The sequence below is a fragment of the Apiospora kogelbergensis genome (genome assembly GCF_038363985.1).
Source record: "Apiospora kogelbergensis strain CBS 113332 chromosome Unknown utg000007l_segment0_segment0, whole genome shotgun sequence".
NCBI classification, from domain to species: Eukaryota; Fungi; Ascomycota; class Sordariomycetes; order Amphisphaeriales; family Apiosporaceae; genus Apiospora; species Apiospora kogelbergensis.
In genome coordinates this window covers 1,819,875-1,846,917 of record NW_027117424.1, presented here as the reverse complement: position 1 = coordinate 1,846,917, position 27,043 = coordinate 1,819,875, and the positions used below count along the sequence as shown (strand labels likewise).

The following is a 27,043-nucleotide window of genomic DNA, read 5'->3' as shown; positions in this document are numbered from 1 at the left end:
CTTCAACAAAATGTTACTGGACGTTAGTTGCAACGGTATAAAGGAATTGGAATGGCCATGTCGAGGGAACACCCGACATCTCTACAGTTGTAGCGCCACATGGAGTTTAAGGATATGCTTTTTGGCGGCGGGAGGGTCGAAATTGAACGACCTCTGTACGAAGCTTATGTATACTTGGGATTCGGCGACGGAGCGCAGCAACGCTTCTTGCTTATATATGCATATGCCCAGTGTGATCAAAGCACGATCATCGGCCGAAATTGACTTGCAAACACTATAGCAACCTACCTAATTGGTACTTTGAAGCCAAATAAGTGACTGTCACCAGAAGAACCGGGCCCAGAAGTCATTTGCATGAGCTGTGAATGTGTTGGTCATAGAACGCATGTTTGTTCAAAGGGCCGCGACATGTACGACCAAGGACGACAACGAGCCTGGATACATCAACTTGCCCTCGTGGTTATCCTCGGCACTGCTCGGTAATAAGATCGGCGGCACACATATGATTCCTGTGGGAGGTTAGTCGCCCAACGGGGGAAATCGACCATTTCATTTGCTCTCTCATAGGTAAGATGTGCTCTTCCTTGCCGGCCGGCCCGTCTTTGTAAGACTTGGTTCTGCCCATGTAATCGCGTCGTCGAGTATGCGAAAGGAAAAGGTGACCGATACCGGTTGGCTACGCAGATTTCCGGTGCCCCGCAAAAGCGTGGCCCAGGGGAAGGCGAACATGGAAATAACGAGCCAAGTACCTTCCTGTACGTCAAATGCCGTCCCCGGATTTCTGCCCGGATTACAATGTGTGCTTATTGCGGGCTGGCGGGCAGCCGAGAGAAGGAGTGATGAGACTGTAGTGGTATGTAGGCAGACAGGGGGGTCCACCACACAGCTCCACTGGGGGGGTGGCAGCGTGCTGCATCCAAATTGTAGCGCATTACGTACCATCTGCCAACTGCCTAGGTAGGGAGGTGGTGGGTGGGACGCAAGACGACGCGGAGTGCATGACACGACACGAGCAGTAGGCAGGCGGCAGGCGAGGAGATCAGATTGATTGCATACTTCCTACCTTCCTACTCTACAGCACATACATCTAGCTGCTGTGGGGAGTGGCTTCGTGCAGGTTGCCATCGCCTTTTTCCATCGCGCCACGACCGGCTGCCGGCTAGGAAAGACATGGCTCTACATATCCCATCTATACATCTATACATGACAGTATCCACGACCCGCAACAGGTACGCTATCCTGTGCAACGGGAACACTTACCTGCCGATGGCAGTGACCTGGACCGCAATTGGAGCAAGGGCACGCTCAACCCAGCTGGCATCCTGCGCCTCACGACTAGATCGCAAGACCGCAAAAGATCACATTGCTATACTCTGACTTACCCAATTTCGAGACAAACGGCCAACGACCTGCTTTAAACCGTCTGGTTTGAGACCCGAGTCTTGGCATCTATACTCTCATTGGACCGTGTCTGTCCCGGGTTGCATGTTTCGAACTCTTGGACCGGGGTAGCCTGACTGCATCGCCTCCCACATCGCCTACAAAGCCTGGGCAGTCCAATCGTTGATCGACATCCCCAATCCGCCTTGGCATAGAGCCTTGCTTTTCAACTGCTCGGCTCCGCATCATTTAGCTCTTGTTTCTTTCTCTTTCTTATCATCACGAACAGTATCCCGCTACTTCGCAGCTTCGTCCTGCTCCCAGAATCGTAGCGAGGTGTACGGCCGTATCCGCTGGCACCCGTCGCCAGCTGCCTTCTCGTTGACAACAACCCCCTCCCCCTTTCCCCCTTCGTCGACGCACTTTCTGTATAAATACTATAGGCCTCTGCTGCTTTTTTCCACCTTACGAAGCTACTTCAGGTTTGAACCTGTCGCAATGGTTCATGCTGGACTCGGCCACCCTTGGCTGGCCCTGGCGATTTGGTGGGGGTTTCTTGGCAATGGCGCAATCGCTACAGAGTCCTTGCTAGGAGAGAGGTGCTCAATCTTTTCTCCGGGGTACAAGAACTGCGATGCGTCTGCATTACGCGACTTCGCCCCTCCAGCCAAAGCGGTTTCTGCTGCTATTCCTGGACAGGAAACGCAAAGTAAAACAGGTGGTGGTAAGCCGGATCTTAAAGTCCTGGCCGAAGTGCTCGACAGCATAGAGGTCCTGCAGACTGATTACTTTGAGCCATGGCTGGGGATGTGGCCTGACTCAATCGACTGGACGGGGGCTGTCGTAGGCACTCACATTTCCGCTACGCTCAGTACCATATCCGAGGCCTTCCCTTTACTCAACTCGAGCACTGAAGGTGGCGTGGAGGATTGGAAGTTGAAGGAAAACCTCGTGGAGGGGTATTTTTCGAACGTAATCGCATACTACTTTGGCGAGGACCACTTTGCTATCCGCAACGAGGCATACGACGACATCCTGTGGGTTGTGCTCGGCTGGCTCGAAGCAGTCAAATTCATCCGAAAGCACACGGGCCTACACTACGAGCTCAAGAGCCAGGGTTCTTCTCAGATAGGGGGCTCCAAAGTCCTAGACAGCATCGCGGACATTCTCTCCAACCAAACCTGGCATGGAAACGAGTGGATCGCCGGGTTTGCTCATAGGTCCCGCGTCTTCTGGGACCTGGGTTTCAAAGGCTGGGACACGGTTTATTGTGCCGGTGGCATGATCTGGAGCCCTCACTTGCAGCCCTATAAGAATGCCATTACCAACGAACTTTGGATAGCTGGCTCTATCTCCATGTATCTCCATTTCCCCGGCGATGGGAATCCGTCACCTTACAAGGAGAAACACAGCGTGGCGGGCGCTGCTCGCTTCAGCTCTAGCCGCCCCCTTTCAAACAACCGAAACCCCCAAAAACAGTTCCTGCAAGCTGCTGTGGACGGGTACAAGTGGTTAGTGGGCTCGGGCATGATGGACGATCGGGGACTCTACACCGACGGCTTTCACATCAGCGGCTATGGGGAAAACAACAATACCAAGTGCGACGAGCGCGACGACATGGTCTTTACCTACAACCAGGGCGTCATCCTGACGGGCCAACGAGGGCTCTGGGAGGCAACAGGTTCTCCTTCCTATCTCAGCGACGGCCATCGCCTCATCCGGAGTGTGATCAACGCGACGGGCTACAATCTGACCAGTGGGAAGCCAGTGGATGATCCGTCCTTGACTCGGCCACACACTCTTCCGCCGTGGCATGGACTCGGACGGGCAGGCATTCTAGAAGATGCGTGCGATGCGAGCGGGACTTGCAGCCAAGACGGCCAGACTTTCAAGAGCATATATTTCCATCATCTGGCGACCTTCTGTGCGCCCCTCACACATCCCATAAAGCCTGATAAGCCTGCAGGGTTGCAGCTGGACCTGCATGCATTCCGGTTGGTCAAGGAAGCACATGACGAGGCGTGCGGCAGCTACGGCGGCTGGCTCAAGCACAACGCCGACGCGGCTCTAAACACCCGCAACGCCGATGGCAAGTTTGGCCAATGGTGGACCGCCGGTCTACTCACCGACTACGCCGGGCCTTGGCCGACGTTGGAGATGGATGGCATCGACCGCGGGTCGGCCGCCGACGTCGACTATCGCAATTACGGCGTGCCCAATGATACTACGTGGAGGAGACCACGCGACTTGGTGGCCTTGATCCCGGATCCTTCGCCTTCTAACCTGTCCATCGACCTACCAATGATGGCGGACTCGGGCGCCGAGGGTGGCCAGAAGCCCCTGAACGCAGCAAAGTCTCAGCCGGCCACAATGACGAAGCGTGATCCTTCACACAAAGAAGACCCCAATGAAAGACACCGTGGCCGCACTGTCGAGACTCAAGGGGGTGGGCTGGCCCTCATGAGAGCATACTGGAGCATTGTATATGCACCACGCTAGAGGGCGATAAGGGGTTGTAACGAAGTATGATGACGAGACGAGACAAGGCGCATTTGCATAAGGCCTAGACACTGTCCATTGCGAGTGGACAAGTACAGAAGAGACAGAGACAAAGAGTAGCATTACAGAATATACATACATTGCATCAGTACCAAACGTTCCGTCATAATTGCACACGCAGCAAGAGTGACATTCGTCCCAGTCCAAACGGACTTAGCTAAGCCCAAAATGTCCGTGTACTAATATGCAGGTAAGTACTATTTGTATAGCCTCATGTCCTTATATGAATGTACCCGTGTGTCGATAGGTGGACGAATAAATCGACCTCTCATGAAGGGAAGGGACTAACGAAATATACAGCATACAACATCACATTGAATCAAATCATATTCGCCATGCAGTCGGCCATGCGCGAAACTGAGCCCGGGATTTGTTATATTCATTCGTGAAAAGGCACCAATGGAGAGTAACCAAATGATAACTAACAAGACATTGGCAAGAAGTGGTGTATCGCGACAAGCATGGCGTGGCCCGCGGTTTCATGGGAAGTGGCAAGCTCTGATCCCGAGATCATGAGAGGGAGTGACTTGATATGTTGGGAAAGGTAGACGATATTTCCAAGTTTGTTGTTTCGTCGTATGATAATTGGTGGTGCTCATGTTCTGCTGGACACATACACTCTCTCCCTATCTACAATATTCGTAACACGTCGGCATCATCGACTTTTGTTGGGTGTCTTGGAAACCCCCACCCAACCTTTAGCTATCCCATTCGCTTCCGTTGGTGACCCCGCTGGGGTTATCACTTGTTCCAGTTTTGTTCTTCTTGCCGTTGCTATTCGAAGCAGACGGTGCGTCTTCGTCATCATCCTCGTCGTCAAGGGCCCTCGCCAACTCGTCGGGATCCTTCATCTTAGCGTCCGGATCCACTTCATCGTCATTGAACCCATCCTGACTGGGGCTGGTGGCATCGTGCTCGGGCAAAGTGTCGTCGGCACTGATGGAGATGCCGCGGCTGCCCCACTTCGACCGTCGGGCGCCCGTTGTCGTGTTGTCTTGGCCGCGGGCGCCGTTTGCGCCGCCGAGGGCGGGCGCGCTCTCCTCGTCGTAGGACTCGGTTTCGGCGAAGCGCTTGTTCCCGAAGATCTTATTCAGGAGCCAACCGCGGCGCAAGTCGTCGGCGTCCACCACACCGCCGTTTCGGAGCTTCACGCGCTGTCGCGTATAGTAAACCCAGGCGAAGTCGACGTATAGGGCCGTCTGGATGATGCCAAAGATGACCGAAGTGGCTCTGGGAGACCGGTCGCTCCTATCTAACCAGCGCCAGATCCAGTTCACGATGTAGAGCGCACGATACGAGCCGAGCGCAAGAATGTAGCCCGAGTCAATGACGGTCGGTACGGTGGTTTGTCGCAACAGCAGAAGCTGCGGGAGGACGCAAACGGACTCGAGAATGAGGGAGAAATCGTTGAGCCACTATTGTAGGGTCAGCAGGGAGTGGCATCGGCTTAGGAAAGGGACGCGACTTACTCCGCCGAAGGAATACTTCTCGGCAAAGATCAACATAACGAAGGGGGATAGAAGCAGAGACGCGCCCAGCACGCCGGCGCCCAGCTTCCAAGCCACCTCGCGCTCTCGGGTCCGCGGGTAGCGCCATCGCATGATGGCTATGATGTAGAAAGAAGAGGATATGTAGAATATTTTGAATAGAAGATTCCACACGTATTTCTCATGGAAGACGTCGGTATATCGGGAGCAGAAGACGACTGCGTAGAGCACCTGGGTGATCATGGAGACACCCTCGGAGCTCCGATTGCGGTGGATGGCGAACATGAGGATGCATTTCGAAAGCAGGTGGGAGCAATCGCCCAAGATTCGGAATATCTGCAAGGGGAAGAAGCTTTAGATGGAGTCTGGCAGGAGGGACACAGTCGCTGTACGTACATTCCAACCGCCCATGGTGTCGGTCTTGTGGTTGTGTAAGCTGAAAGTATTGCCCAAGCTTGGAAGTTAGGATAGAGGGATCGGGGTTGACTGATTGTCGGCAGCCTTCGGACAAGGCTTGGTTTGCATCCAGTGCAATTGCGCTTCCGAGCACAGAGACGGCGAGTTGGTGAAGGGGGCAAGGAAAGAAGAAGTGGGATGGTGAATGAGATTGTTTCAATGAGTGTGAATGCCGCACAAGGTGGTTGTCGCGGTTTGGCGGGTACGGGTACCATTACGTGGACGCTTTTCGGGGAGCTTCCAGCTGCTACAGCAGTACAGTAGCCGGCCACCCCCCCCTGCTAGTCCAGCTGCGCCCCGTCCATGGGGATGACGCCACTGTTGATACGCTGCGCTGCCGGTTGCTATTTTGAGCGAGGAGCGCAGCAAACACCAGATCAATCCCCTTTGCTTATACAACAACATTAACATCGTCTTGTTCATGCAGCTTCTCTATTGTTACTATAGATTACGCTACCGGGCCATGTCGAAGTGAACGCGATACGCTTACGCCTCTTGAAAGAAGACGGATCCCATCTACTTCAGTCGCCAAGCTCAAGCCCAAGGCCTGGCAGTGAGATTTGTTCTCCCATGGGGCTTCCGAATTTGTCGGAATAGTGCCATCCCCCTTGTCACAGAGGATAAAAGAACCATGTCCATCGTCCAGATCTATCACGTCAGAATCATCAGCATCAGCCATGGAAGCATCATCACCATCCGCTGAGTTGTGGCCGATCTTCCACCATGGCTTAGACTGGCTGGCTTCATGGACTGGACTGGGAGCAAAGCGTACATGCTTTTTTTGGCTGGGCTTCTTTTGCTCACTTTCCAAAGCTGAATCTTTCCGCGCGCTATGCTCCCCAGCCAACAGTCCGGGTTTGTTCTCGCCAAACAAAGACCTCCGCATGACCCCCACGAATAAACCCTCAGTTGCTGCAGCCGCAAAGGATTCCTCAAAGTCTGGGCCTGTAAACTTCCAGACATGAACTTTTCGAAACGACTCGGGTATGTGGTAGCGCTGTGTTGTCCACGTTCCACCGCAAACGGCCACGCCCCTGACAGTTGCAACAACGCTGCCGCCATCGCCCTCGGAGTAACTGATCTCGGGCATGTATAGATCAAGCAGCCCCTCGGTGATTGGTCGATGGGTTGTTGATACAACTTCAATGGGAAGCTCTGAGATATCTGACCAACCCGGTTCACTGCTGCGGCCTGATTTACGTCCAACTTTGTCCAGGAGTGTGTCCACAACCTTGTCAAGATTCCTGGGCTGCAAACGTCCTGTCAAAAGTGATTCGTTCTTGTACCTCTTCTTGGGATTCTCCCGGACTGCTGCAGCAAACTTTGCGACAATCCCCAGATATTCGTGTGTTTCTTTCCATTCTGATTCCAGATGGCCATAGTGACGTTTTGCATTGCCCCGTCGCATAGTTTTGATGAACTCGCCAAGCATGTGCCACAGAGCAATAATGGCATCAATTGATCCGAGGGCGATTCTCTCCAGCATATATGTTGTACTCATGGTACATGGCGCAGTCATGTCATCGTTGATCAGGAAGGCAAAGGAACTATGAAAGATCCGCTTCGTCATGATGTATGATCTCGGCTTGTCTGGAAGAAAATGGAACTCGGGGTCACTGACGGGTGTTTCGTACGATGTGTACGACGTACCCGACGATACACTGTCGTTGTCGTTGCCATCATCAATCTCTTCGGCTGGACTGGCGTCAGCGCGATCGATATAAGCGTTTTTGAACGCCTTGTGGCCTTTGTTTCCGTCGTCTCCCGCACCAGTGTCAAGACCATGATCAATTCCCGACTGGTTATCAACTGACATATTGGATATCAAGCAAGCAACAGAAGGATCAGATGCCATCAGATTGAGAGGCAGCGGAGGGCTGTTGATGTTGAGTCGCTTATTGGACTGTGGCTCAACAAGCCGAACCCACTGATCGAGACGCATCAATGGTTCTTGGTGGCGGTTGAGTGGTGCCGAATACGCCACGGGAGGACCCGAGTCGACTATACAGTCCCCAAAAGTAAGACCATTGGCCAGTCTTTCCCAAGATCTCGTCATCAGGCCCATTATCTCTTTGTCAGTCGGAGGCTTGGTGTCAGGGAAGCCAAGGTTGGGTACGGCATAGTCGTAGAATGGCCTCCCCAGCATGCCGCGGTGAAAAAGCCATGTCAAGACGGCCCAGGTTCGGGGACGTGTTGTGTCTTGCAAGTAGGTCTTCACTTGTTGGCGTAGCACTATCTCCATGTTGACACAGATTTCGCAGACCTTGCCGATGAAGCCCGTGGCGATAGTGATCTGGAACGCTTGGACTTCGTGTGGTACCAGTCTTTGGTTGACAGCCATCCAGCGCCAAAGCTCCGAGGTGGGCTCAAACTCGATGGCCACGATGCCTCCTCTGGCCGGGTCCACCATAGGGTCCTTGCAAACAGGGCAACACGGCATCCAGATGGTGAGGTAGCACCCGTCCGAAGATGCGGTGCGGTCTTCCCAGAGACTATCAGGAAGATCTGGGCTATTATAAAGCGATATCAGATTCTCACGCGTGGTCTCTGCCACATTGCTGAATTCCATCGGCAGATGTTCCAGTTCGGGCTCGGCGAGCAGGATGTTGTCAACATGACTGTCTGGCAGATGGCCACGCAGCAAGCTAACATAATGAGACTGAGAAATATTTCCGTCTTTCAGGCGCTTGAAGACTTCGACGCTATTCTTGTAGCTTTTCCGTCCGAACTCTAAGCAAGTGTTACAAACCCAATGGCTGTTGTCTTCGTCGGGATCCAGCGGCCACTTCAACTCGTTGCAGCAAAAGCGCTTCCCAGGTTCGATGTGGTTGATGACAGCGCCGTTTTTGTCCCTCACCTGCTCCGAGAGAAAGTCGTCACAGGGAAGGAAGAGATGTCGCGAGCTGGCCTGGCAGACCTCGCAGTGAAGCCTGGTGATGTTGCACATCTTCACTGAGAAAGAGTTATATCTTTGCTCTTGTGAAAATGCGTACTTCTGATCTTTCAAGATGGAAGGAATGTCAGTAACGACCAGATCGATGAAGGTGCGATTTTGGGAACTCACTGCTGGATGGTTGCTAGCACTCATCGTAATCACATCGGGTGCAGGATGTTGAAGCTGGTTTTCCGAGCAGACTACTTGAAAGCCGCTGGATTAATGCCTACCTAAGACACACCTAGGCGCTGCAAAGATATGATCGATTTGGCCTCAGTGGATGAAGTAAATGGTGAGTGAGGCGCGCTGAGGCCTTGGCTACTCTGGAGAGAAAGAGGGTGTAGGAAGAAGGCAAGAGAGGCGAATGAAGCAGTTCATTGCTACAACTGGTACCACAATAAGATCTTATAATTTTTACAGGAAATGGCAGTTGTGTACAATCGTCGAAGTCGTCGATTGTTGTCATGCTTTCCTTCTTATGAAGCTCCTCTGCTACCAATCGATATCAACGGTCGCCTCGTGATGCATCATTGACACTATCAATGAATCGGGTACTTGAAATATGAGACGAAAACTTCTCTATTTATGATGCTATGGCTAATTCACGATGAATCAAGATAGTGAAGCCTTGGTGAGGGCTTCAACCGGCTGGATGGCAAGGGTGTGAGAGATGGGTGCGGATAGTCCAAGTCCGACATACGATGATACTTCCACAAACCCCAATTCACCAACCAGTGACGATATCAAAGCATTCTGTGTTTGCATTATCAAGCTAGTCCAAAGGGTGTTGCTGTCGTCGTGCTGTGGGATGTCGTTTGGAGTCAGCGTCCAGGCTATGATCAACTGCCAAAGGCACCACCATTTACGCCTGGGCCTAGTTTCGCTTATTCCTTGGAGATGTGAAATTAATCTACATATAAATGGGTGTATGTGACACGATGCTTCAATTTCCCCCCTATTTGTTTATTTGCTTGGGCAGTTATACCTAGCCGTACAAATCCATAGCTTGGCAGGTCCATCCGGCTGCGCCACAATTATTATAGACAGCCACAATTAAGCTATTAACCTCGTGGCGCGCCCTTTGACGCGTCTATGGCATCACTTGTTGACAGCTCGAACATTTCGAAATAGATGAACCTACGCGGCACCTATGATCTCTTGATAAAAATTTGGGCAGAATGGCTGAGAGTGAGTAAAAACGCCTCCGACATACTAGGCGCAAGACTGACATATACTAGGCCGCGAGGAGCGCATGCAACAGCGCATGCGAGGGGCAGGGTGAGTTGCATTGAGATGCTCTCTTGCATGCCAATCAACACCAGACTAACATTTTGCTCGCGGACAGACGACATGAGGTTGCGGACGAGTCTTTCGGCTTGATTCTGCCGGTCGAAGAAGAAGACACGCCCGAAGCTTCTTCACCTGCGCCTCCGACACCTGAGCTGCCGACACCTAAGCCCGCTGCTCCTGAACTTTCTGCTCCCGAGCCTGCTCCTGAACCCGAAACCGAACCCGAGTTGCCTCTTCAGCCAGCACCCGAAATCGCCCCCGAATCCGTACCTCGTTCGGCGCCTAACACGTCAGCCAAACGACGACAATTAGCTAGCGACACGCCACGGGCGCAGCAGGGGCAGCAGCAACAAGTATCGGACAGGACACGTTCATCTGCCAGATCAAGGCCTTCAACGCAGCAGAGTAGCCGTACACGCCTAGATCCTTACGAGATTGAACCGGAATCACCACTTCAGAACACGGGAATAATAGCACCAACATCACCGCCGCATATCGCCGTTGAAGAGCCGCACGATGTTAGTGAAGCTACAGAGGTGCCAACGGCAGTACCGAGGCCTACTTCGCGTGGCTCTGTCTCATCGCGAGTCTCGGGCGGCGGATACCATGTAGCCGAAGAGGTTACGGAAAGCCCCGCGGACGCACCAGGGAGCGGGCACCGGCGACGAGTTAGGATCAGTCAAGGTTTAGCGACACAGAGCGCGCAGCTTCAGAGAGCAGTGCTATTAGAAGAAGAAAGGGTCATGGCGGTGAAATGACCACATCATCTCCCCTGGCACGCAAGACACGAACAAGTGCCGCTACGACACGGGCGAGCACCAGGAGTGCCCTGGCAGGGTCTCCAGATCTTGGCGAGGACCCAACGCCGACAGCACGCTCAAGCAGGAGAAGCAACAGCTCCATACCAAGCGGCTCGGCTGGTTCTAGCGGAACCCGGCGTAGTGCAAGCAATGCGGTCCCCTCAGATCTGATCGAACTATCCTCTCCTATTCCGCAGGCGGAAAGTCGACGGAGAGCGCAGGCGCATGCTAAGGCTAAGACCAAGAAGTCCAAGGAAACGCAGGAGGCCCCTGAAGAAGTAAAGGTGGTTCCACAGCCCAAGCCCAAACCCAAGGCGAAACCCAAGCCCAAATCTAAACCGAAGGGCGGCGAGGCGGTTACTGAAGATGCCGGAGAAACCGAGGAGGTGGAAGTCAACGAGGTGGCACGCCGCATTGGCCGAAAACGCGCCCGAGCCAGTCCGCCGGGAGAAGCATCTGTAGAGTTAGACACCCAGCAAGCAGAGCCTGAGCCCCCTGCAAAGAAGCGTCGACAGAGACATTCTCAAGAAAGTCCAGCGAAGCAATCACAGCCTAAAGCAACCAAGGCCAAGACAAAGGCGAAGGGCAAACCCGAGACGAAAGCCCGCAAGCGGCGGAGCGACGTTGAGCCAATTCCGATTGGTGTTCAGAGATATACCAAGCTCCAGCGTATCAACGAGGATGACAACGATGCGGACATCCTTACCGCTGATATTCCTTTCACGAATCGTGGCGGCGTCAACGTTGTCGATGTGCTTTCTCAAATATGCGAGGAAGTGATTGAATCCAACCTGGCTACACTACAAGAAGCGGCAACCAATGCCGGAAACGCTCCTATTAAGAAGGAGTATAGGACTAAGCTACGAGCATTGGAGGCATTCCAGGAAGAGCTACGCACTCGTCTTTTGGAGCATGTAAGTCCTGAACTCTCCTATAACATTGCACGGGAAGCTGGCTAATATCAACAGACGATTGCCTTGGATACAATGCATTCGCTTAGAAAGCGCGTGCGATCTATACAGAAGGAGAAGATTACCCTGCGCAACGAGATTTTACGAGTACGAGCGGAGAGGGAGCAAGTTGCTCTTAAGATGGATGCTGTACGGCTGCGGCACGAAGTGGACAGCAGAGACTCTTTGGTAAGCAGTCTCTCCTCGCACACGAAACGGCTAGTGATGTCGGCTAACTATTTCGCCAGCAACAATTGGGTTTGTCGGCTTCTATGCACGATATTGAGATGGCCATAGACCATGGTCGTTCCGCCCCAGAGCTCACACCTGGCGAGCAAAAGATGGCCGAACTAGGCAATCTGGAGCTCCTGGTCTCGCAGGTAGCCAGCCAGGCGTGTGCGGGCGGAGATGGCAGCGGCAACCTGAAGCAAATCCACGACTTCAACGCATTTCTGGAGCGTGCGGCGGCGGCTCTGGAGATGAGATGACGACTGTTACCTGATGATGAGAACATGCTTTTGGACTGCGAAATGATACCCCTAATTCAGCAGAGATAGACATGTATGTTGTACCCAACGCCGAGTCAGTGCATGTGTAAGGATACGAAGCGGAAACAACCGAAAATCCCAGGTACAAACATATGTAGTGAGGCGCAAGTTGAACAAAAACCCAGCGACATGGACGTTCTAGGCCTCGGTTGAATATACTGGAACCGTGTCCAGTTTTTGGACGTGGGGGACAGCCACTGTTTCCCATAGCTCGTGAGTTCTTCTGGTGCCTAACCGGATCTACTCAAGTGTGACTGAGGATAGCTTCTTCCAATGGCCAGCGGATTGGCCGGCCGTGAGTTCTGCGTGAGTAATCTCGTTAAGCGTCGCATGTTCCATGTCAGCCGGTCGGTGCAACCTAGGCACTAGGAGGCAATTAAACCTAAATGCACTGCAGATGGCTTCCACCTGCGACGCCCGCAAATGCCGAGTTCCGCGTTGCCGTGCTCGCCCTTGCTGGAGCTGGAGCCATCAGTCAGTCAGCTCTGTCGCGTTTCGTCTGTGCCGTAATCTTTGGCGCCTGCGTTGACCATCGTGTTACAGATTACGCGTTGCTGCGATGCCGACTCTTCCAGCATCAGCACAAGCCGGCCAAATCCATTATATGCAGGCCGATTCGGCGAATGAAGATCGAGCCCCTACCTCGAATTATTGGATCGCCCACCTGCATTGCCAATCCGGCCCCCGATCAACCCTCAGTGACAACTAAGGCCAGCAAATCAAGGGCCCCAGCTCTGGCTCGTTACTGCCCGCCCGTTGTAATTGGGTCAGTATGCAGATACCGGCATGTTCACTGCCACGATCAGGCGGCCTGGCTGCAGCATTACGGATTTTCCGTCTATCCAACCCCCAGGCCTCGCTTTAGCGTTGACGTGGGATCGGTGGCTGACTGACATTGATTGACCAACTAGCAAATTCACGCACCATCACCACCTACTGCCAGACCAATGGGGTGCTACTTGGGCAGGCATCGGGTGAAGTCAAGCAGCAGGGGTGGACGGTAGGCGCTTGGATATGCATTGGCATGGCATCAATGCCACCAGTACATGCAGTACTGCACGGTCGGTACTTTGGACTGTCGACGCGGGTGGCAGGAGGTTGCAGTTGCCTTGCTTTTGGCCCTGGTTGAGGGGATTCCGTAGGTCGTAAGTCGCAAGTCGTGCTGTAAGTCGACCAATACTGCTAAGCTCAGGCAGGTAAGCGGGCAGCGGGCTAGGGTCGGATGAATCCTGAGCAAGGTACAAAACAAGTACGTATTCGAAGCAAGCCATTTCCAACTCATATGCTGTCATGGCCTATTCCGCAAATGGGATCAAGGTTGCCTCCTTCCATCACTCACCGCATTTCCTCGCTGTTCCTCTCCGGGTTCCCTCTTTCCATTCTGGCATATAATACACCTCGCAACCTACCTGTCCGTCCAGCTTTCCAGCCGATCCAGACTCTTCCGCACTCCTTTAGCCACGAGCCCAAACTGCCAAGTCACCGACCGCAATCACCATCTTTTCCTCATTCTACAAGCATCCACTATCTTTCAAGATGCCTGCTCCTATTGAACTCACCCAGCAAGCTCCCATGGATGCTTCTCCCGCCACCGGAGTCGTCTCCCAGCAGCCCGTGAGTCTTCCCTTTTCCTGTCGATATCCAACTCGGTGTCCGAGCCCAACGGCCCATTGCTGACATGAACTCAACCTCATATAGACCGCTGAGCCCCAACCCGACATGAACCTGCGTGGTGGTGAGGAGGCCGGGTGCGAGCTCTGCTGCGGTCTGTGTGCTTGCCAAGAAGGCTGCTGTTAAAGCAAGTGGCCGATGCGCAATCCTCTACCCAACCAACAAGATGAACGCGCGATAGGTGTCATCAACACTCTCAAGAAGCAGTAACGAGCCGGGGTGTTGGTATGCGTGGTCTTGGGGTCGGAAGGCGGGTGCTTGGAGGTACTCGAGACGCTTAGTTTACGAAACTACACACGTAGTCGACGCAGTTGATGATGGAAATGACAGACCTTTAACCAACAAAAGCAATCCACTTCCCCAGTTCCGTGATATTGAACGCTCCGACTGGACTGGCATTGCTCGTCACCGTCATCCCCTTTGTCGGGATGCCTGCGTGCAGGACACAAGACGGGAATGGCTTTGCACGATGCCCCCCCCGCGCGCGCTCGTAGAATGACGTGTTTCGCTCTCGAATGGCTCGATGTACATGCAGACACGAAGTTCAGATGGAATGGAAGAGTCAGGGTCCAGTCGAATTAAGCCTTTACCCCAGAGTCGCCAAGACGGTACACACACTTGGCATTACTTGGCGAACCATTTCATTTCCTATTTGGGCCAGCCTGCTCAGCTTTTGCCTCATAGCGTCCTCGGTTTTATGGGCTCGCTATTAGTGTCGTTTTCTGGCCCTGACAAGGACAAACATCATGCGATAAAGGCAAAGACCTATATTTAGGCAGGCTTCATCAGTTGCCTGCGCGCAAACCTATTGATATTCCAAGTATCGCTGCTTCAAAACCGGGAGCCTCCGCAACCATCAACGGCCGGCGGGTTTCTGGTCTGACTGAGCATCCGAAGAACATCACCACTACGTTAGTGCTCATCGTCAGAGGCTGCGTATTATCAAGTGTAGTTACGATTCTTCGCTTGCAGAAGAGACGCGCTTGTTCCGCCTGGGCTCATTGCGAGAAACACAGCCATGGAGTCGTGAAGCTGCAGTGCTGATGCATGTTCTGCATGGGCGAACTGTATCTCAACGAGGGCCCTCCTTGATATGCTGAAGTCGGCCCGTGGCTTGTAAAAAGGCATGTCCAGCCCTTCTTTGATTTAATCCTTTTAACCCAAAATTTGCTGTCGTTATTCTTGGTTCTCGTCCATGGTGCAGCAGGTCCCAATCCTGACGAAGACTCTATTCAACTTTACGCCCCTTCTTCTCCTCTCTTGACAGCATCCCTCCCTTCTCCATGACGACGCCGGAAGACCAGGATATGGCGACGACGAAAAGGGTGCAGTTCGGGCGCGATCGTTGTATCAGAACCACAACAAGGCCGTCCTCGCCGACGATAGGCAAAGCCATACCTCTCCAGCCGTACTGCTACAGCAAGCCCTTCAGCAACAGCAACAGCAACAACTACAACACCAATACAAACAACAGCAGCAACAAGGGCGGCCTTTTCCTGGCCAAAATCGAGTACTATAACCACGACCCGCGGCAGCGCGACTTTTGCAGCCTCGAAGCCATCGACCTCAGCGGCAGCTGCACCAAGAACAACGGCGGCGGCGGCGGCGGCCTAGTCGGAGGCTCGGACATCGTCGAGGCCATCGAAGCCCACCAGCGCGGCCGCATCGAGCGGCTGTACCCGGACGCCCCCTCGGGCGGCTTCACCGTCGGCCGCGCCCGCGTCTACTGGAACCTGAGCGCAGCGCATCCGGAATACCCCGGGCCTGAGCTGACGCAGCTGCCCCGTGATGAGGTCTGGGAGCAGCTGGAGCTCATGAAGAACCGTGGCTACGTCGACTGCATCCACGTCAAGATCGACGTGGCGCGGCGGAGCAAGGAGCTCGTACGTTATGTAACAACGCCACAATCTATGGCTTCTTCTTCTTCGCCTTCGTGGCAGGTTTGACGGTCGGGGTAGAATGTCCAAGGATTTCTTTTTTCCCTCTCTCTCTAGTGGATGGTCTGAGATGTATTTGCGAATGCCTTAGCTATTCTCTGTGATAAGGCTGCCGGGTTGAGCCATTACTCTGACAGCGTTGCCGTCATATTCAAGCGTTTTGATTGATGATTCTATGTACTTTGGTCTCGATATACATATGCTTGCATTGGCTCTTATGTTCAGTCTATGCACAAAATTTCAAGATCGCATATATGGGAAGTTGCAGCCAGCAAAGGGGGCGCCGAGAAGGAGTTTTGTATAAAACAACATTGACTTGAGAAGTTCTGTCTTTGAAAAAGCCATGTTATTCCTGGTTAAAACGTCTATACTTGCGCCGGACCACAGCGACCGTGATAGCGTAAACTTTTATATTTAGCCCCAAGAACCATCGCCAAAGAATGACCCCTATGATGCAATGCGCTGTTGAAGCCTACAAGGGGCACCCAGGGCCCCTTTCCGTATTCCCAAATTCAAGTTGACATGTGCGACAAAATACAGGGTTTTATAAGGCATCCGCGCCTTCTAGTATACCCAAAGCTCCCCCTACTAAATGGAGACTGCCAGTGATGAAGGCTTGTACAGTCTCGCCCTTCTGCACGCCCTCGCCTAGATTTCGGATGTAGTTGATGGCCTCCTCGATAGTCGGCAGCACGACAACCTTCGTTCTGGGGTCCAGCGAGGACCACTTCTCTGCGAACTGGTGTTGCGCGGTCAAAGCCTGTATCGCTTGGGGGTCATACTGGTGATTAACAAAATCACGCTTATACCCCGTGGTGGCATACGTGACATTGGAGCAGAACACTGCATGGTCGAACGAACTTCCATCTTGAGCTTCAAGGGCATCCACCATTCCTTTCAGGAAGTCTACCGCTTCGGTTCGACCCTGCTGGTTGAAAATCAGGGCCTTGGGGCCGGACTGATCGGCGCACTCGCCAGCGAACCATTTAGTCGCCATTTTCAGACTGTCCACCGTATGTGCACCGTCGATATGCCACGTGATGGGCCCCTCGGATTTCGTCTCGCACCTGCCCCTCCAGATGACCTGCTCCAAGCCATTTACAAATTCCGTTGGTAGCTTATTGGCCTCCGGCTTAAAATCCGGATCAAGCCTTTGCAATGCGGCCTCTGCGAGTGCCACGCCCAAGCTGGCGTTTTTCTTCTGGAACACGGCATTAGGTCGGACATTTACCCCTTGAAGCCTAGTGTCGATGTCCAAAACCTTCAAGTCTACCCCTATCTGCTGGGCCCGATTCTGCAGCACCTCGGCCGCCTCTGGAACTTGCTCAATCGTGAAAGCCGCGCTGCCCTTCTTCATGATCCCGGCTTTATGCCACGCGATCTTATCGACCGTGTTGCCCAGAGCAAAGACGTGGTCAATCCCCAGGGTGCTGATCGCCGTCGCGACCGGCCTCTCCACGATGTTGGTCGCATCGTACTGGCCGCCTATGCCCGTCTCGTACACGGCGACGTCCACGCCCTCGTTCAGGAAGAGGTGGTAGCTCATGAGCGTCAGGTAGCGCGAGTAGATCGGGCGCGTCGGCATGGGTATGTCCAACACGTTCTCGCTGCTGCTTGTGTTAGGTTTCCCTTCTTCCTCTATCCTCTTCCCCTCTGCTTCTTCGGCTTGCCCCAACATGTCCCAGACCTCGAAAAAGTAGCGCGCGAACAGCTCCTCGCTCACGGGCTTGCCGTCGATGCGTATGCGCTCGCGGACGGCGATCAAATGGGGGCTCGTGAACAGGCCGATCTTGCGGGGCACGCCTCGGGTTGTCTGGTATTGCTGCAGAATCGACGCGGCGAAGGCGCAGGTGCTGCCTTTGCCTTTGGTGCCTGCGACGTGCAGGATATTTAGCCTATCGAGAGCCGCGCCATCGACATAGCCGATCCGTCGCAGGTACGTCCGCATCTCGGCGATGGACGTGGCGTCTGGGCGGATACCGGCCTTGCGCCGGGCTTCAATGATGGCATAGGGAGTCTGGAGCGAGTTGAGGGCGTCGATTGCATCCTGTTTGTACAGGGGGTATTTGTTAGCGATTGCTTGCTTGATTGGAGGTGCAACAGCGACCAAGATCCTCCCCTACTTACATTGTAGGTTCTGGTCTTTTGCGCACCTGCATCTGACGTTGCCGCCGCGGTCGCGGCCGTAGTAGTCGCCATTGTACGTTGAGAACTGAAGTATATTCCCAGAGTACGTATCGAACAGGCGAAGCCAACTATGCCGCGAGACACATAACGCATCCCCAAGATATGGCTCTCAGGTTACGGGCTCATTTTTGTACTCATGAGGCGGGAAGGGCTGGGAGAACAAGTTGAGCATGCAATTCTAAGACCGAGGGCAAGACAAAAGATATGAGCCATGGCGAACTATGTCACCCCGCTATCGGATTACTGGTGGGGCTAGCCTCAGATGAGATAGATGGATGTCTGATGTTGTTGTGAATGTGAAATTGAATCGTGCTGTGTTTTCCTAGCTGGGCCAGGATAGACAGAGATATATTATTAAAGATGCTGTGTAGGTTAAGGACTGTCGGTATCTCCATGAGGGAAAACATAAAACTGTTTATAAATGACGTCAATTCAATGTACCGACTCTGTTCAGATCTTCGAGAGCACGTTCCACGCCCCAGCAGCATAGTTCACCAAACATCCTCAGCCATGTTCTAGCAATGTATTGTAGAAGAAGAGATGTTGGATATCGGCATTTGCTTCATAATAGTACACTTGATTACATTTGCATGGCTTTCACAGTTTGACCTATTTGTCCTTGCTGCCACCCTTGAATGTGCCGACAACCTTGTCCCAAGTTGTCTCTTCGCCCGTTTCTCTCCTCCTTTGCCGCTCGAGTTCTTGCTCTTTGTAGATACCCTGCAACCGAGCCGCAGCATCTTGCCTGGCACGGATCTCCGCCCGGATAGCCATCTCCTCCGCCGCACGGTCCTGCTCGTCGACCTTGGACAGCCGCTCCTTGAGCATAGCCTGCTGCTCCTCTGTCAGCTCGTGTGTCGCCGCGGCCGTGGTCGCCTGGCCCAACATGGGCTTGCGTGGGACGAGGGGCTGGAACGTAGGGATGGGCCGGCCCTCGGCGCGCGCAGCCTCGACCTCGGCCTCCTGGGCCTGGAGGCGCTGGTAGAGGCTGTCGGCGTGCATCTGGATGTCCTCCTCGACCTCGGGGCTGCGGTCGAGGGTGGAGAGGTAGCCCAGGGCCTTGAGGAGGCGTGTCTGCGTGTTGTAGCACTTCTCGAACTTGCGCACCTGCGTGCGGCACATGGTCATGCGCTCCGACCACGACGGGTTGTTCATGCACTCGCGCCAGCCGACCTGCTCGAGAGCGCAGTTCTCGAGCGCGGCCCGCCCGATCTGCGCCTTGCGCTCCTTGTAGCCCTCGAGCACGTCCATGATCTTCTCCTGGTCGCTCTTGGTCTCGGCCTCGATCTCGGCGAGCGGCCGGTACGTCTTCCAGAGGTGGGCGTACCGGCCATCTTGGAATTCGGATTCTTTGGGTATTGACGGTTTCGCTTGATGTGCTTCTTCTGCTGACTGCGCCAACGACGGATGTGTGGCGGCGTCTACATAGCTCGTCGATGCTGGCGATGCGGCGCCGGAGCCCCGTGCTTGCTGTTGCTGGGAGGCATATTTCACGGGTGATTCCCGCTCCAGATATTCACGGAGCTTGGGGTCGAGTTTGTGCAAAGGATCTTCGTTCTTAGACGGCCATATGCTGTCCCACCAACCCATTGTGGTAGATATGCTGGCTATGACGTGCAAAACCCGGAGTAATTGTTGTAAGTCAGGGCTACAACGTCGGTTGTCAAAAGTAATTCGACTCCTCTTGTTGGCTGGCAATTCTGAGAGCTTCAAAAAGCTGGCATTGGATATGCGCTCGGGGTTTGCCGCAGCTTGCCCGCCCAATAAGTTCCAATTGAATCCGCCGAAAAGTTGGCTGCAGTAACAATACCCTGAAAGTACGTGCGTCGCAGCCAATACACACTGTGCCGATGACTTTTCCCACGTATTATTACGACAAGGGACCATCATATTTACGGATGCAAAATACTTCGGGAGAGAATAGATTCCGATGCTGTTTTACTAGTATAAGTCTCTATTGACTACTAAACGGTGACTTGACTCTGCTCGTGTTGCCTTCCCTCGAATCCGATGCAGAGAGCCAAGCGACGGTTCTTTGTCTGCCGAACAATGAACCACTTGTATAATTCATATACTAAATGGTTTACGACCATCAAGCTCGCAACAAGTTGACGGTAGACCAGGAAGATTATAGCGGTGCAGTGGTGTTGGGACGATTGGCATGACACAACATGGCACTTCACAAATCCCCGACAGATAATGGATAGTTAACCGCGTACAATCATCAATGTCGTTCTCATTACGAACTTGAGACTGCCAATAACAACACGTGAGACGCCAGGAAAATCGACTCTATTGCCCGCAAAGCCCTTTTTGGCCGTCCAGACCTTCCATCCATACTCGTGCAGAGGTACACATCACCACCGAGAAGCCGATCGTAAAACGTGACGGGTATTGCGTGATGAATCGTTTTATTTCAGGACTGCCGAATTTTGCATCTCTGTGCTATAGCAGCCACCATAGTAATCCGCGCCCCAGTTCCGAATCGCGGAACGTGAAGTACCCTCATGCAAATGACGCCTATGATGCCAAAGAAAGACCCGATTTTTAGAACTTGCTGAAAGTCTTGACAGCCTTGCCGGTACGGGGCAGGACGCGCAGGACGTTGAATCGAACCTAAAGTAGAGTAGTCAGTTTTGCCGTCCTCATTATTGACTCCGGATCATACAGAGGACATACAGTCTTGCTGAGAGGTCTGCACTGGCCAACGGTGACCTGGTCACCCTCCTCAACACGGAAAGCCGGGGAAACGTGGGCGGCCAAGTTCTTGTGGCGCTTCTCGTAACGGGCGTACTTGGGGATGAAGTGGAGGTACTCGCGGCGGATGATGAGAGTTCGGTGCATCTTGGTGGAAACGACGGTGCCGGTCAGGATACGGCCACGGATGGAGACGAGACCGGTGAAGGGGCACTTCTTGTCTGCAGTTCGCAAGGTATGTCAGCTCAGCCGTCGCGTGAATCGTCCAGTTTTCCGCAGATCCATATCGTCATTACTCAGGTGCCTTCCCAGCGAAATTTCGCGGGGCTGGCACCAAATGAGTATGTGCTGGATCATGTCGCATCGCGCTTCTAAACGTGCCAGCTGCCTTCAGTTAGGACTTACCGATGTAGCTGCCCTCAATGGCGGTCTTGGGGGTACGGAAACCCAGACCAACGTCCTTGTACCATCGGCGGCCACCCTTGCCAGGTCTGGCAGACTTGGTCTTGACCTTGCTGTTCTGGAAGATGTGAGGCTGCTTCTGGAAAGCACGCTCCGACTGGACGGTCAATTCGGTGGCCATTTTTGCGGTGGTTGTCGAGGGTCGTCGAATTGGTCGTTGATGGTTGAGTGTGTCGTCTACCTAAGCAAAAAGTTCAAGAGTGAATAATGGAAGCTGTCTGTGGATTAATTTTCCATGTGGGCAGAATTGCCCTGAAAGTGGTAGTGCGGTGCCACAACAAGTGGCTGGGCGGTGTGCGTGTGGCTGAAGAAAAATTAGACCTGTTTTTGAGGCTTAGTGGTTTAGTGCGGGCACTGAGGGGTCCTTCTTGAGTTCTTGAGACTGAGAGGTCTGAGCTTTCAATTAATCAATCAATCACTCAATCTCCAATTGTTATTGAGTCAAGGTCCACCACCATGAAAGAAGAGTAGTACATTTATGACTTGGTGCTTGGAGAGATCCTCTGGTTTTCAAAGGCCAAGCGAGTCGATGCATAACAGAGAAGTATCGCACACAGCATGCGAATGTCGAAGAATTTATTAGCAGTACCTGTCTACTACATATTATCACCTTACACAGAAGATTGGCTTAGCTTGGCTATCTGTCGCTCTACCAAAGACAATGAGATCAATTACCAGTTTTGCTTAAGCATTATGCTTTAATCGATGATTAGCTAAGCCGCGTCTGTTCTCCTCTCCAAAAAGATCCTTGGCCGCTCACTTGATACACCTCCGTTGGTGGGGAACTACACCCGATGAGGAAGTGATGTAAATAAACCGACGATTGACGCGACTCACTTTGCCGCACGCGGTGGTCTACCACACTATCATATCAGATGCCAAATTTCTTGTGGTTGCCCCCCAAACTAGGTTAACATCACATTGCTCGACAGAGTTGAAGTCGCATATCTTTTGGTCACTTCAACATGGGAGACGTAACTTTGCCACCGACGCGGCGGCCTCGCAAATCAACTGGCCATTCGCCCGTCCGAAAGAGAATAGAGAAGGAGAACATCACCGTCGACGTAGCTAGCTCTTTAGCTGGCAATGCCGGCCGAAAGAAGTCGCGTAGTAAGAGTATGGGGCCTGGAGGCTTGGATGTTCTGAAGTCGGGATCTGGGAACCGGCGAGTTGTAAGGATTTCACTCTCTTGTTGTGCTGATGTAGTCTGCGCTGTCGCAATAACAAATAGCTAATGTCGCCATAGTCTCTAGCAGCGCCCGCCCGTCCTCCGCCAAGGTCGATCCTCAAACCTACAGTGCCACTGCTGCCCGAGATCCCTCCACATAAACCGAAATCGCGAATACCCCAGTCTTCTGCAAATGCCCAGGGCGCCGAGAATATGGCCTTCCCCTACCAGAACGAGGATTATAACTCGTCGGGAACCAAGATCGCATTGCGCACCGAGGAGGAACAGCAGGCTGCTTCGCGCGAACGGGAGGAGAAAGAGAGGAAAGAGCTAGAGAAAGAGATTAAGGATCGAAGAGAGGCGCGCCGGAAGTCACTGGCTAACAGAAGGGTGTCCTTTGCGGCGGAGGCTACTCTGCATACATTTCATGAGGTCGAGGACCAGCATGACTCTACAACGTCTACAGACTCCACACGGCGAGCCTCGTCCTATCCTTCGGCGCCTGATCCAACCCCGTCAAGTATCGACCCGACAGATCCGCCATCAACCCCTCCAGAGCAAGTCGAGGAGCCGGTTCCAGAGACGCCCGAGCATCAGCGGGACCTGCACCAGAAAAAGAACCGTAGGAGCTCGGCACTACCTCTGATGAGCTTCAACAATGGTGACGATGACCACACGATTGCATCGACTGTTTACAGTTCGGACTCGGAGGGGACAGACGGTGCGACGGAAATCCATGAGGAGATACACTCCGATGACGGCAGCGACTCGGATGTCGATGGTACGACCATGGACTTGGTTGTCGATGAGATGACGGGTACATCTGTTGCATCCGGCATGACAGCTCGCTCGGTGTCGCCTGACGAGACTAACAATACGTTGGATGATGCTCTGCGACTTGCCACCCGACAGGCCCAAACACAGAGTATCGATGAAGAGGAAGAGATCATTCCCTCTTTCGGCTGGGCTAGAAAGCCGGCTCCTAAGAAGGACATTCCTGGGCAAAACCAACCGAGCCAATCGTACCGGCCATATGATGAACCTAATGAGGATACGGTAGATCAGAGCGAGATAGACATGGATATAGACATGGAATTCACCAATGCGATGGGCGGAATACTCAAAGCAAACCACGCCTCCGGAGAGGATATCTACGATGATGAGATGTCTATGGACGTCACAAAGGCACTGGGGGGCATCCTGCCGCAACAGGTGGCCCAACCCCTACGGAAATCCTCTAGCCCTCAACAAGCAGGCGACGCATCGCCAACAGATGACACAACTATGGACCTCACTATGGCAATCGGTGCCATTCGCCAGAATAACAACGTTCAAGATGTCGAAGTGGAGAGCAACGCTGACTACGAGGACATGTCCATGGAACTCACCAGTGTCTTGGGGGCCGTGTTGCCTTCAGGGGCAGGAGGATCGAATAAGAGAAAGTCCCTTCCATCCCGCCGCCGAACTCTTACGGCGGCTAATGATGAAACCATGATGGACATGACAGTAGGGATGGGTCGCATCTTACCCGCAGCAGCCCAGGATGTGGATGATGAAGATGAAGGTGATGGCTTAGACGAGGCTACAATGGGGATGGAAATGACAATGGCCATGGGTGGAATCATCAAGGGTGCTTCCCCGGTCAAGGATCGAACACAGGCGAAATACATGATGGAGGCAGAAGTGGACAGGGCCGACAGCACTCCTATCCTAATTGCGTCTTCACCAAGGAGACGACAATCGGCTGGTATTGGGGCTCCTGCCCCCTCCGAAAAAACAGGCACTGGTGTTTCCCCTTTTAGGGCCAAGGGCTTGCGTCGCAGTATAAGCCGGAGACCTTCTGACATTTCTAATGCCAGCTCTCCCATCCGCCAACTGTCTCCACCAAAGCAAACAGACATGGCCAGAGAAAGCAGCCCCCTTATAAGCATCCAGTCCTCCCCCCTAAGAACACCGTCGCCAGGAAAGCCGTCGAGTCGCACACCCTCCCCACAACGATTGGCTACTGCCAGAGGTTCTTTGATGTCGAAATCTCCTTACAAAAGCCCTTTCAAGAGCACAAATATTTTTCAGCAAGACCCATCTACGGGTGTCTCAACACCTCGCGTTGTGCTTACTCCCCAACCGCGACGAGTCTCCGGCGTTGGAGCTGACCGTAGCGGGCTTGGGTCCCCCAAAGTCGCTGCTCTCTTCGATCGTCGGGAATCCATTAGCGATTCCGCCAGCAAATTCGTTCCCGGGAAGGCTGCCAGAGGCGTCACCTTTGCTGACCCTCGCATCATAGAGGTCGAGATCGACAATGAGCGCCAGGCAGAAGAGGACAGAGAGAATGGGCGTAGCATACTTGAACGTGAGGCTGATGGTGGTGACGATGATAATACGGCTACGCTCAAGGACATGATTGCCAGCATGTCCCCTAAGAAGAACAGCCAGTTCAGAGGTCGCAAGAGTCTGCACGTCGGAAGTGCAAGAGGACTGCTAGGGGAAGCGCCCGTCCGAATTGGACGAAGAAGACGAAGAAGACAGGGATGGGGTGAAAAGACTCAAAGGCCACCAGGGAAGCCCTGTCAAGAATGTGCACTTGCATGCTCCTCCAACTGTGGCGGAAACTACCGGACGTCTCACGCGCTCCGCAAGTCACTCTCTTGAAGAAACCGGCAGCCATAACATTACACCTTTAATAAGCCACTCGCCCTTGCCGGGCTCTGGAAGTGCCGCCCCTTCACCGCGTCATCAACGCCGCTTCAAAAGGGTCGAAAATGATCAACCTACGGATACCTTCAATTTTGAGGAACCTCCTCGTCCATTGGAGCGAGATCTTCTCGACGACGACGATGAAGAACGTATTCATTTGCAGGACTTCCTCAACATGACCAGTATCCGTTTCATGGAATTGACAACGACCAAACGACGACACACACAAGCACCAGCTGCGTTGAAAGATAGTACTTTGCACAATGTAGAGGACGTGTCTCTGGAGAGATGTGTCGTGGCTGGGGCATGCACTGTTCCAATGCTTGAACTATATCAGCACGTAAGTTCAGTTCCCAACACAATGTTTATCTACTTGAGGTGTATACTAACTTCATAATATCAGTCATGCCGGGAGCTGAAGAAATACATCTCAGAGGGAAGACGTATTGTACGTGAGATCGAAACCGAAACCTTCGACGAGAACCCCCCTTTGTTCAAGGAATACATTTCCGCCAATCCCGATTTCAAGCTCTTGATGGACAACCAGTTCAAGAATGTCAAGACGCACGCACGATTTCTCAGCAAAGCCATGTGGTATGAATGGCGGATGAAGCTGCAAGATGGTCTTAAGGAAGGATTAGTGACAATCGCCAAAGACATGGAAGATGACGAACAGCTTCTTCAGAAGCAAGAGAACATGCTCAGCGGCATTCTCCCTGATCTTCTGGAAACATATGGGGCTTTGGAGCAGGAGCACGGCAGCCTGCAGTCCGTTGCCCAAGAAATTGCCGAATGTGACCCTGAAGAGCTCGAAGCCGCCAGGACTGAACTCGGTGACGTCGACTCGGATATCGCAGAGAAGATGCGCAAAATTGAGGAGTTGCAACAGGTGCTTGGAGAGACCGAGTCAACAATCCAGGATATGGTAAACCGCAAACAAGAATGCCTCACGGCTATCGAGGAAGCAGAGAAAATACGGGAGGAGTGCAGAGGATGGAGCTCCAAGGAAATCAGCACCCTCAAGGGTAAGTTTGTTACATTCACGAAAACTGCTCTTACACACGCTGATCATATATATACAGTGAAAGTAGATGAGATCGAAAAGGAGCATGGCTGGACCATCACCGGCATCTCAGGCACAATGGTCTCAATGACCTATCGTCGCGAGATTGAAGTGGCCTTCGACATAGGAGCATTCCAAGACGCCAAGACAACCTCGCACGTCGATCTACGCTACATTGCCGCAGATCGCGAGAAGAACCCACAACCCAACTCGGTTGAGAAGGACTTCTTCGTGCAATGCATTCGTGACTATGTCCGCGGCCTGGTCGAGTCTCGGGCCAAGATATCCACTTTGCTCCGTGCAATCGGTGCGGGGTGGGACAAAGCCAACGCCGCTGCCGACGACATCCGCCTACTCAACTGCACTTTCCCAACCGAGGTTGCCAGGACAGGCGACTCGTCTGTTGCAGCTACAATCGATATGCTGCTCGTTCCCTTGGGGACAAAAGTACAACTCACCCTGGGGCTGCAAAGCCAGCCTACACCCGATGGGATTGAGTTCCGTGTTATGCCAACGGCACAAGTCATCTATGGCGAGCACTTCAAGATTGACAAGATATGCGAGTATCTGTCCACTAGGCTCGGGGAGAGGATCACCACCAAGAAGGAGAATGAAGCTGTAGAGTCATGGAGCGACGTCGTCGTCGAGTTGCACGAGCGACTGGTCGCCAGGGGTCGGAAGTGATGCTCTTAGGAGGTTGGAGTCCAGGACTTTATGAATTATGACTACTTGTTAGTGGCTGCGCTCCCGGATGCGATG

At 53.2% G+C, this 27,043-nt stretch overlaps 10 protein-coding genes across 10 annotated transcripts; 5 read left to right on the top strand and 5 right to left on the bottom strand.

The window, feature by feature from the left end:
* Window positions 1-1,878: 1,878 nt before the first annotated feature.
* Window positions 1,879-3,879, top strand: PG998_010933 (uncharacterized protein; the record flags this gene model as incomplete). Its single annotated transcript, XM_066877749.1, has 1 exon — window positions 1,879-3,879. One exon carries the CDS (start codon window positions 1,879-1,881, stop codon window positions 3,877-3,879), a length of 2,001 nt encoding a protein of 666 aa, XP_066726803.1.
* Window positions 3,880-4,637: 758 nt separating this feature from the next.
* PG998_010932 (uncharacterized protein) lies at window positions 4,638-5,837 on the bottom strand (the record flags this gene model as incomplete). Its single annotated transcript, XM_066877748.1, has 3 exons — window positions 4,638-5,354; window positions 5,409-5,762; window positions 5,823-5,837. The coding sequence occupies 3 exons, from the start codon at window positions 5,835-5,837 to the stop codon at window positions 4,638-4,640; spliced, it is 1,086 nt and encodes a 361-aa protein (XP_066726802.1).
* Window positions 5,838-6,533: 696 nt separating this feature from the next.
* PG998_010931 (uncharacterized protein) lies at window positions 6,534-8,829 on the bottom strand (the record flags this gene model as incomplete). The annotated part of the gene is made up of 2 exons (XM_066877747.1): window positions 6,534-6,637; window positions 6,687-8,829. 2 exons carry the CDS (start codon window positions 8,827-8,829, stop codon window positions 6,534-6,536), a joined length of 2,247 nt encoding a protein of 748 aa, XP_066726801.1.
* A 1,166-nt stretch (window positions 8,830-9,995) lies between these two features.
* PG998_010930 (uncharacterized protein) lies at window positions 9,996-12,345 on the top strand (the record flags this gene model as incomplete). Its single annotated transcript, XM_066877746.1, has 6 exons — window positions 9,996-10,005; window positions 10,056-10,095; window positions 10,163-10,775; window positions 10,847-11,821; window positions 11,876-12,046; window positions 12,106-12,345. The coding sequence occupies 6 exons, from the start codon at window positions 9,996-9,998 to the stop codon at window positions 12,343-12,345; spliced, it is 2,049 nt and encodes a 682-aa protein (XP_066726800.1).
* A 1,596-nt stretch (window positions 12,346-13,941) lies between these two features.
* On the top strand, window positions 13,942-14,286 carry PG998_010929 (uncharacterized protein; the record flags this gene model as incomplete). Its single annotated transcript, XM_066877745.1, has 3 exons — window positions 13,942-14,019; window positions 14,104-14,170; window positions 14,258-14,286. 3 exons carry the CDS (start codon window positions 13,942-13,944, stop codon window positions 14,284-14,286), a joined length of 174 nt encoding a protein of 57 aa, XP_066726799.1.
* Window positions 14,287-15,359: 1,073 nt separating this feature from the next.
* On the top strand, window positions 15,360-16,022 carry PG998_010928 (uncharacterized protein; the record flags this gene model as incomplete). The annotated part of the gene is made up of 1 exon (XM_066877744.1): window positions 15,360-16,022. One exon carries the CDS (start codon window positions 15,360-15,362, stop codon window positions 16,020-16,022), a length of 663 nt encoding a protein of 220 aa, XP_066726798.1.
* A 535-nt stretch (window positions 16,023-16,557) lies between these two features.
* PG998_010927 (Mur ligase) lies at window positions 16,558-18,212 on the bottom strand (the record flags this gene model as incomplete). Its single annotated transcript, XM_066877743.1, has 2 exons — window positions 16,558-18,060; window positions 18,141-18,212. 2 exons carry the CDS (start codon window positions 18,210-18,212, stop codon window positions 16,558-16,560), a joined length of 1,575 nt encoding a protein of 524 aa, XP_066726797.1.
* Window positions 18,213-18,809: 597 nt separating this feature from the next.
* Window positions 18,810-19,790, bottom strand: PG998_010926 (uncharacterized protein; the record flags this gene model as incomplete). The annotated part of the gene is made up of 1 exon (XM_066877742.1): window positions 18,810-19,790. The coding sequence occupies one exon, from the start codon at window positions 19,788-19,790 to the stop codon at window positions 18,810-18,812; it is 981 nt and encodes a 326-aa protein (XP_066726796.1).
* A 957-nt stretch (window positions 19,791-20,747) lies between these two features.
* PG998_010925 (40S ribosomal protein uS17) lies at window positions 20,748-21,480 on the bottom strand (the record flags this gene model as incomplete). Its single annotated transcript, XM_066877741.1, has 3 exons — window positions 20,748-20,816; window positions 20,880-21,118; window positions 21,303-21,480. 3 exons carry the CDS (start codon window positions 21,478-21,480, stop codon window positions 20,748-20,750), a joined length of 486 nt encoding a protein of 161 aa, XP_066726795.1.
* Window positions 21,481-22,324: 844 nt separating this feature from the next.
* Window positions 22,325-26,968, top strand: PG998_010924 (chromosome segregation protein; the record flags this gene model as incomplete). Its single annotated transcript, XM_066877740.1, has 5 exons — window positions 22,325-22,531; window positions 22,606-24,991; window positions 25,077-25,561; window positions 25,625-26,246; window positions 26,304-26,968. The coding sequence occupies 5 exons, from the start codon at window positions 22,325-22,327 to the stop codon at window positions 26,966-26,968; spliced, it is 4,365 nt and encodes a 1,454-aa protein (XP_066726794.1).
* Between the last annotated feature and the right edge of the window lie 75 nt (window positions 26,969-27,043).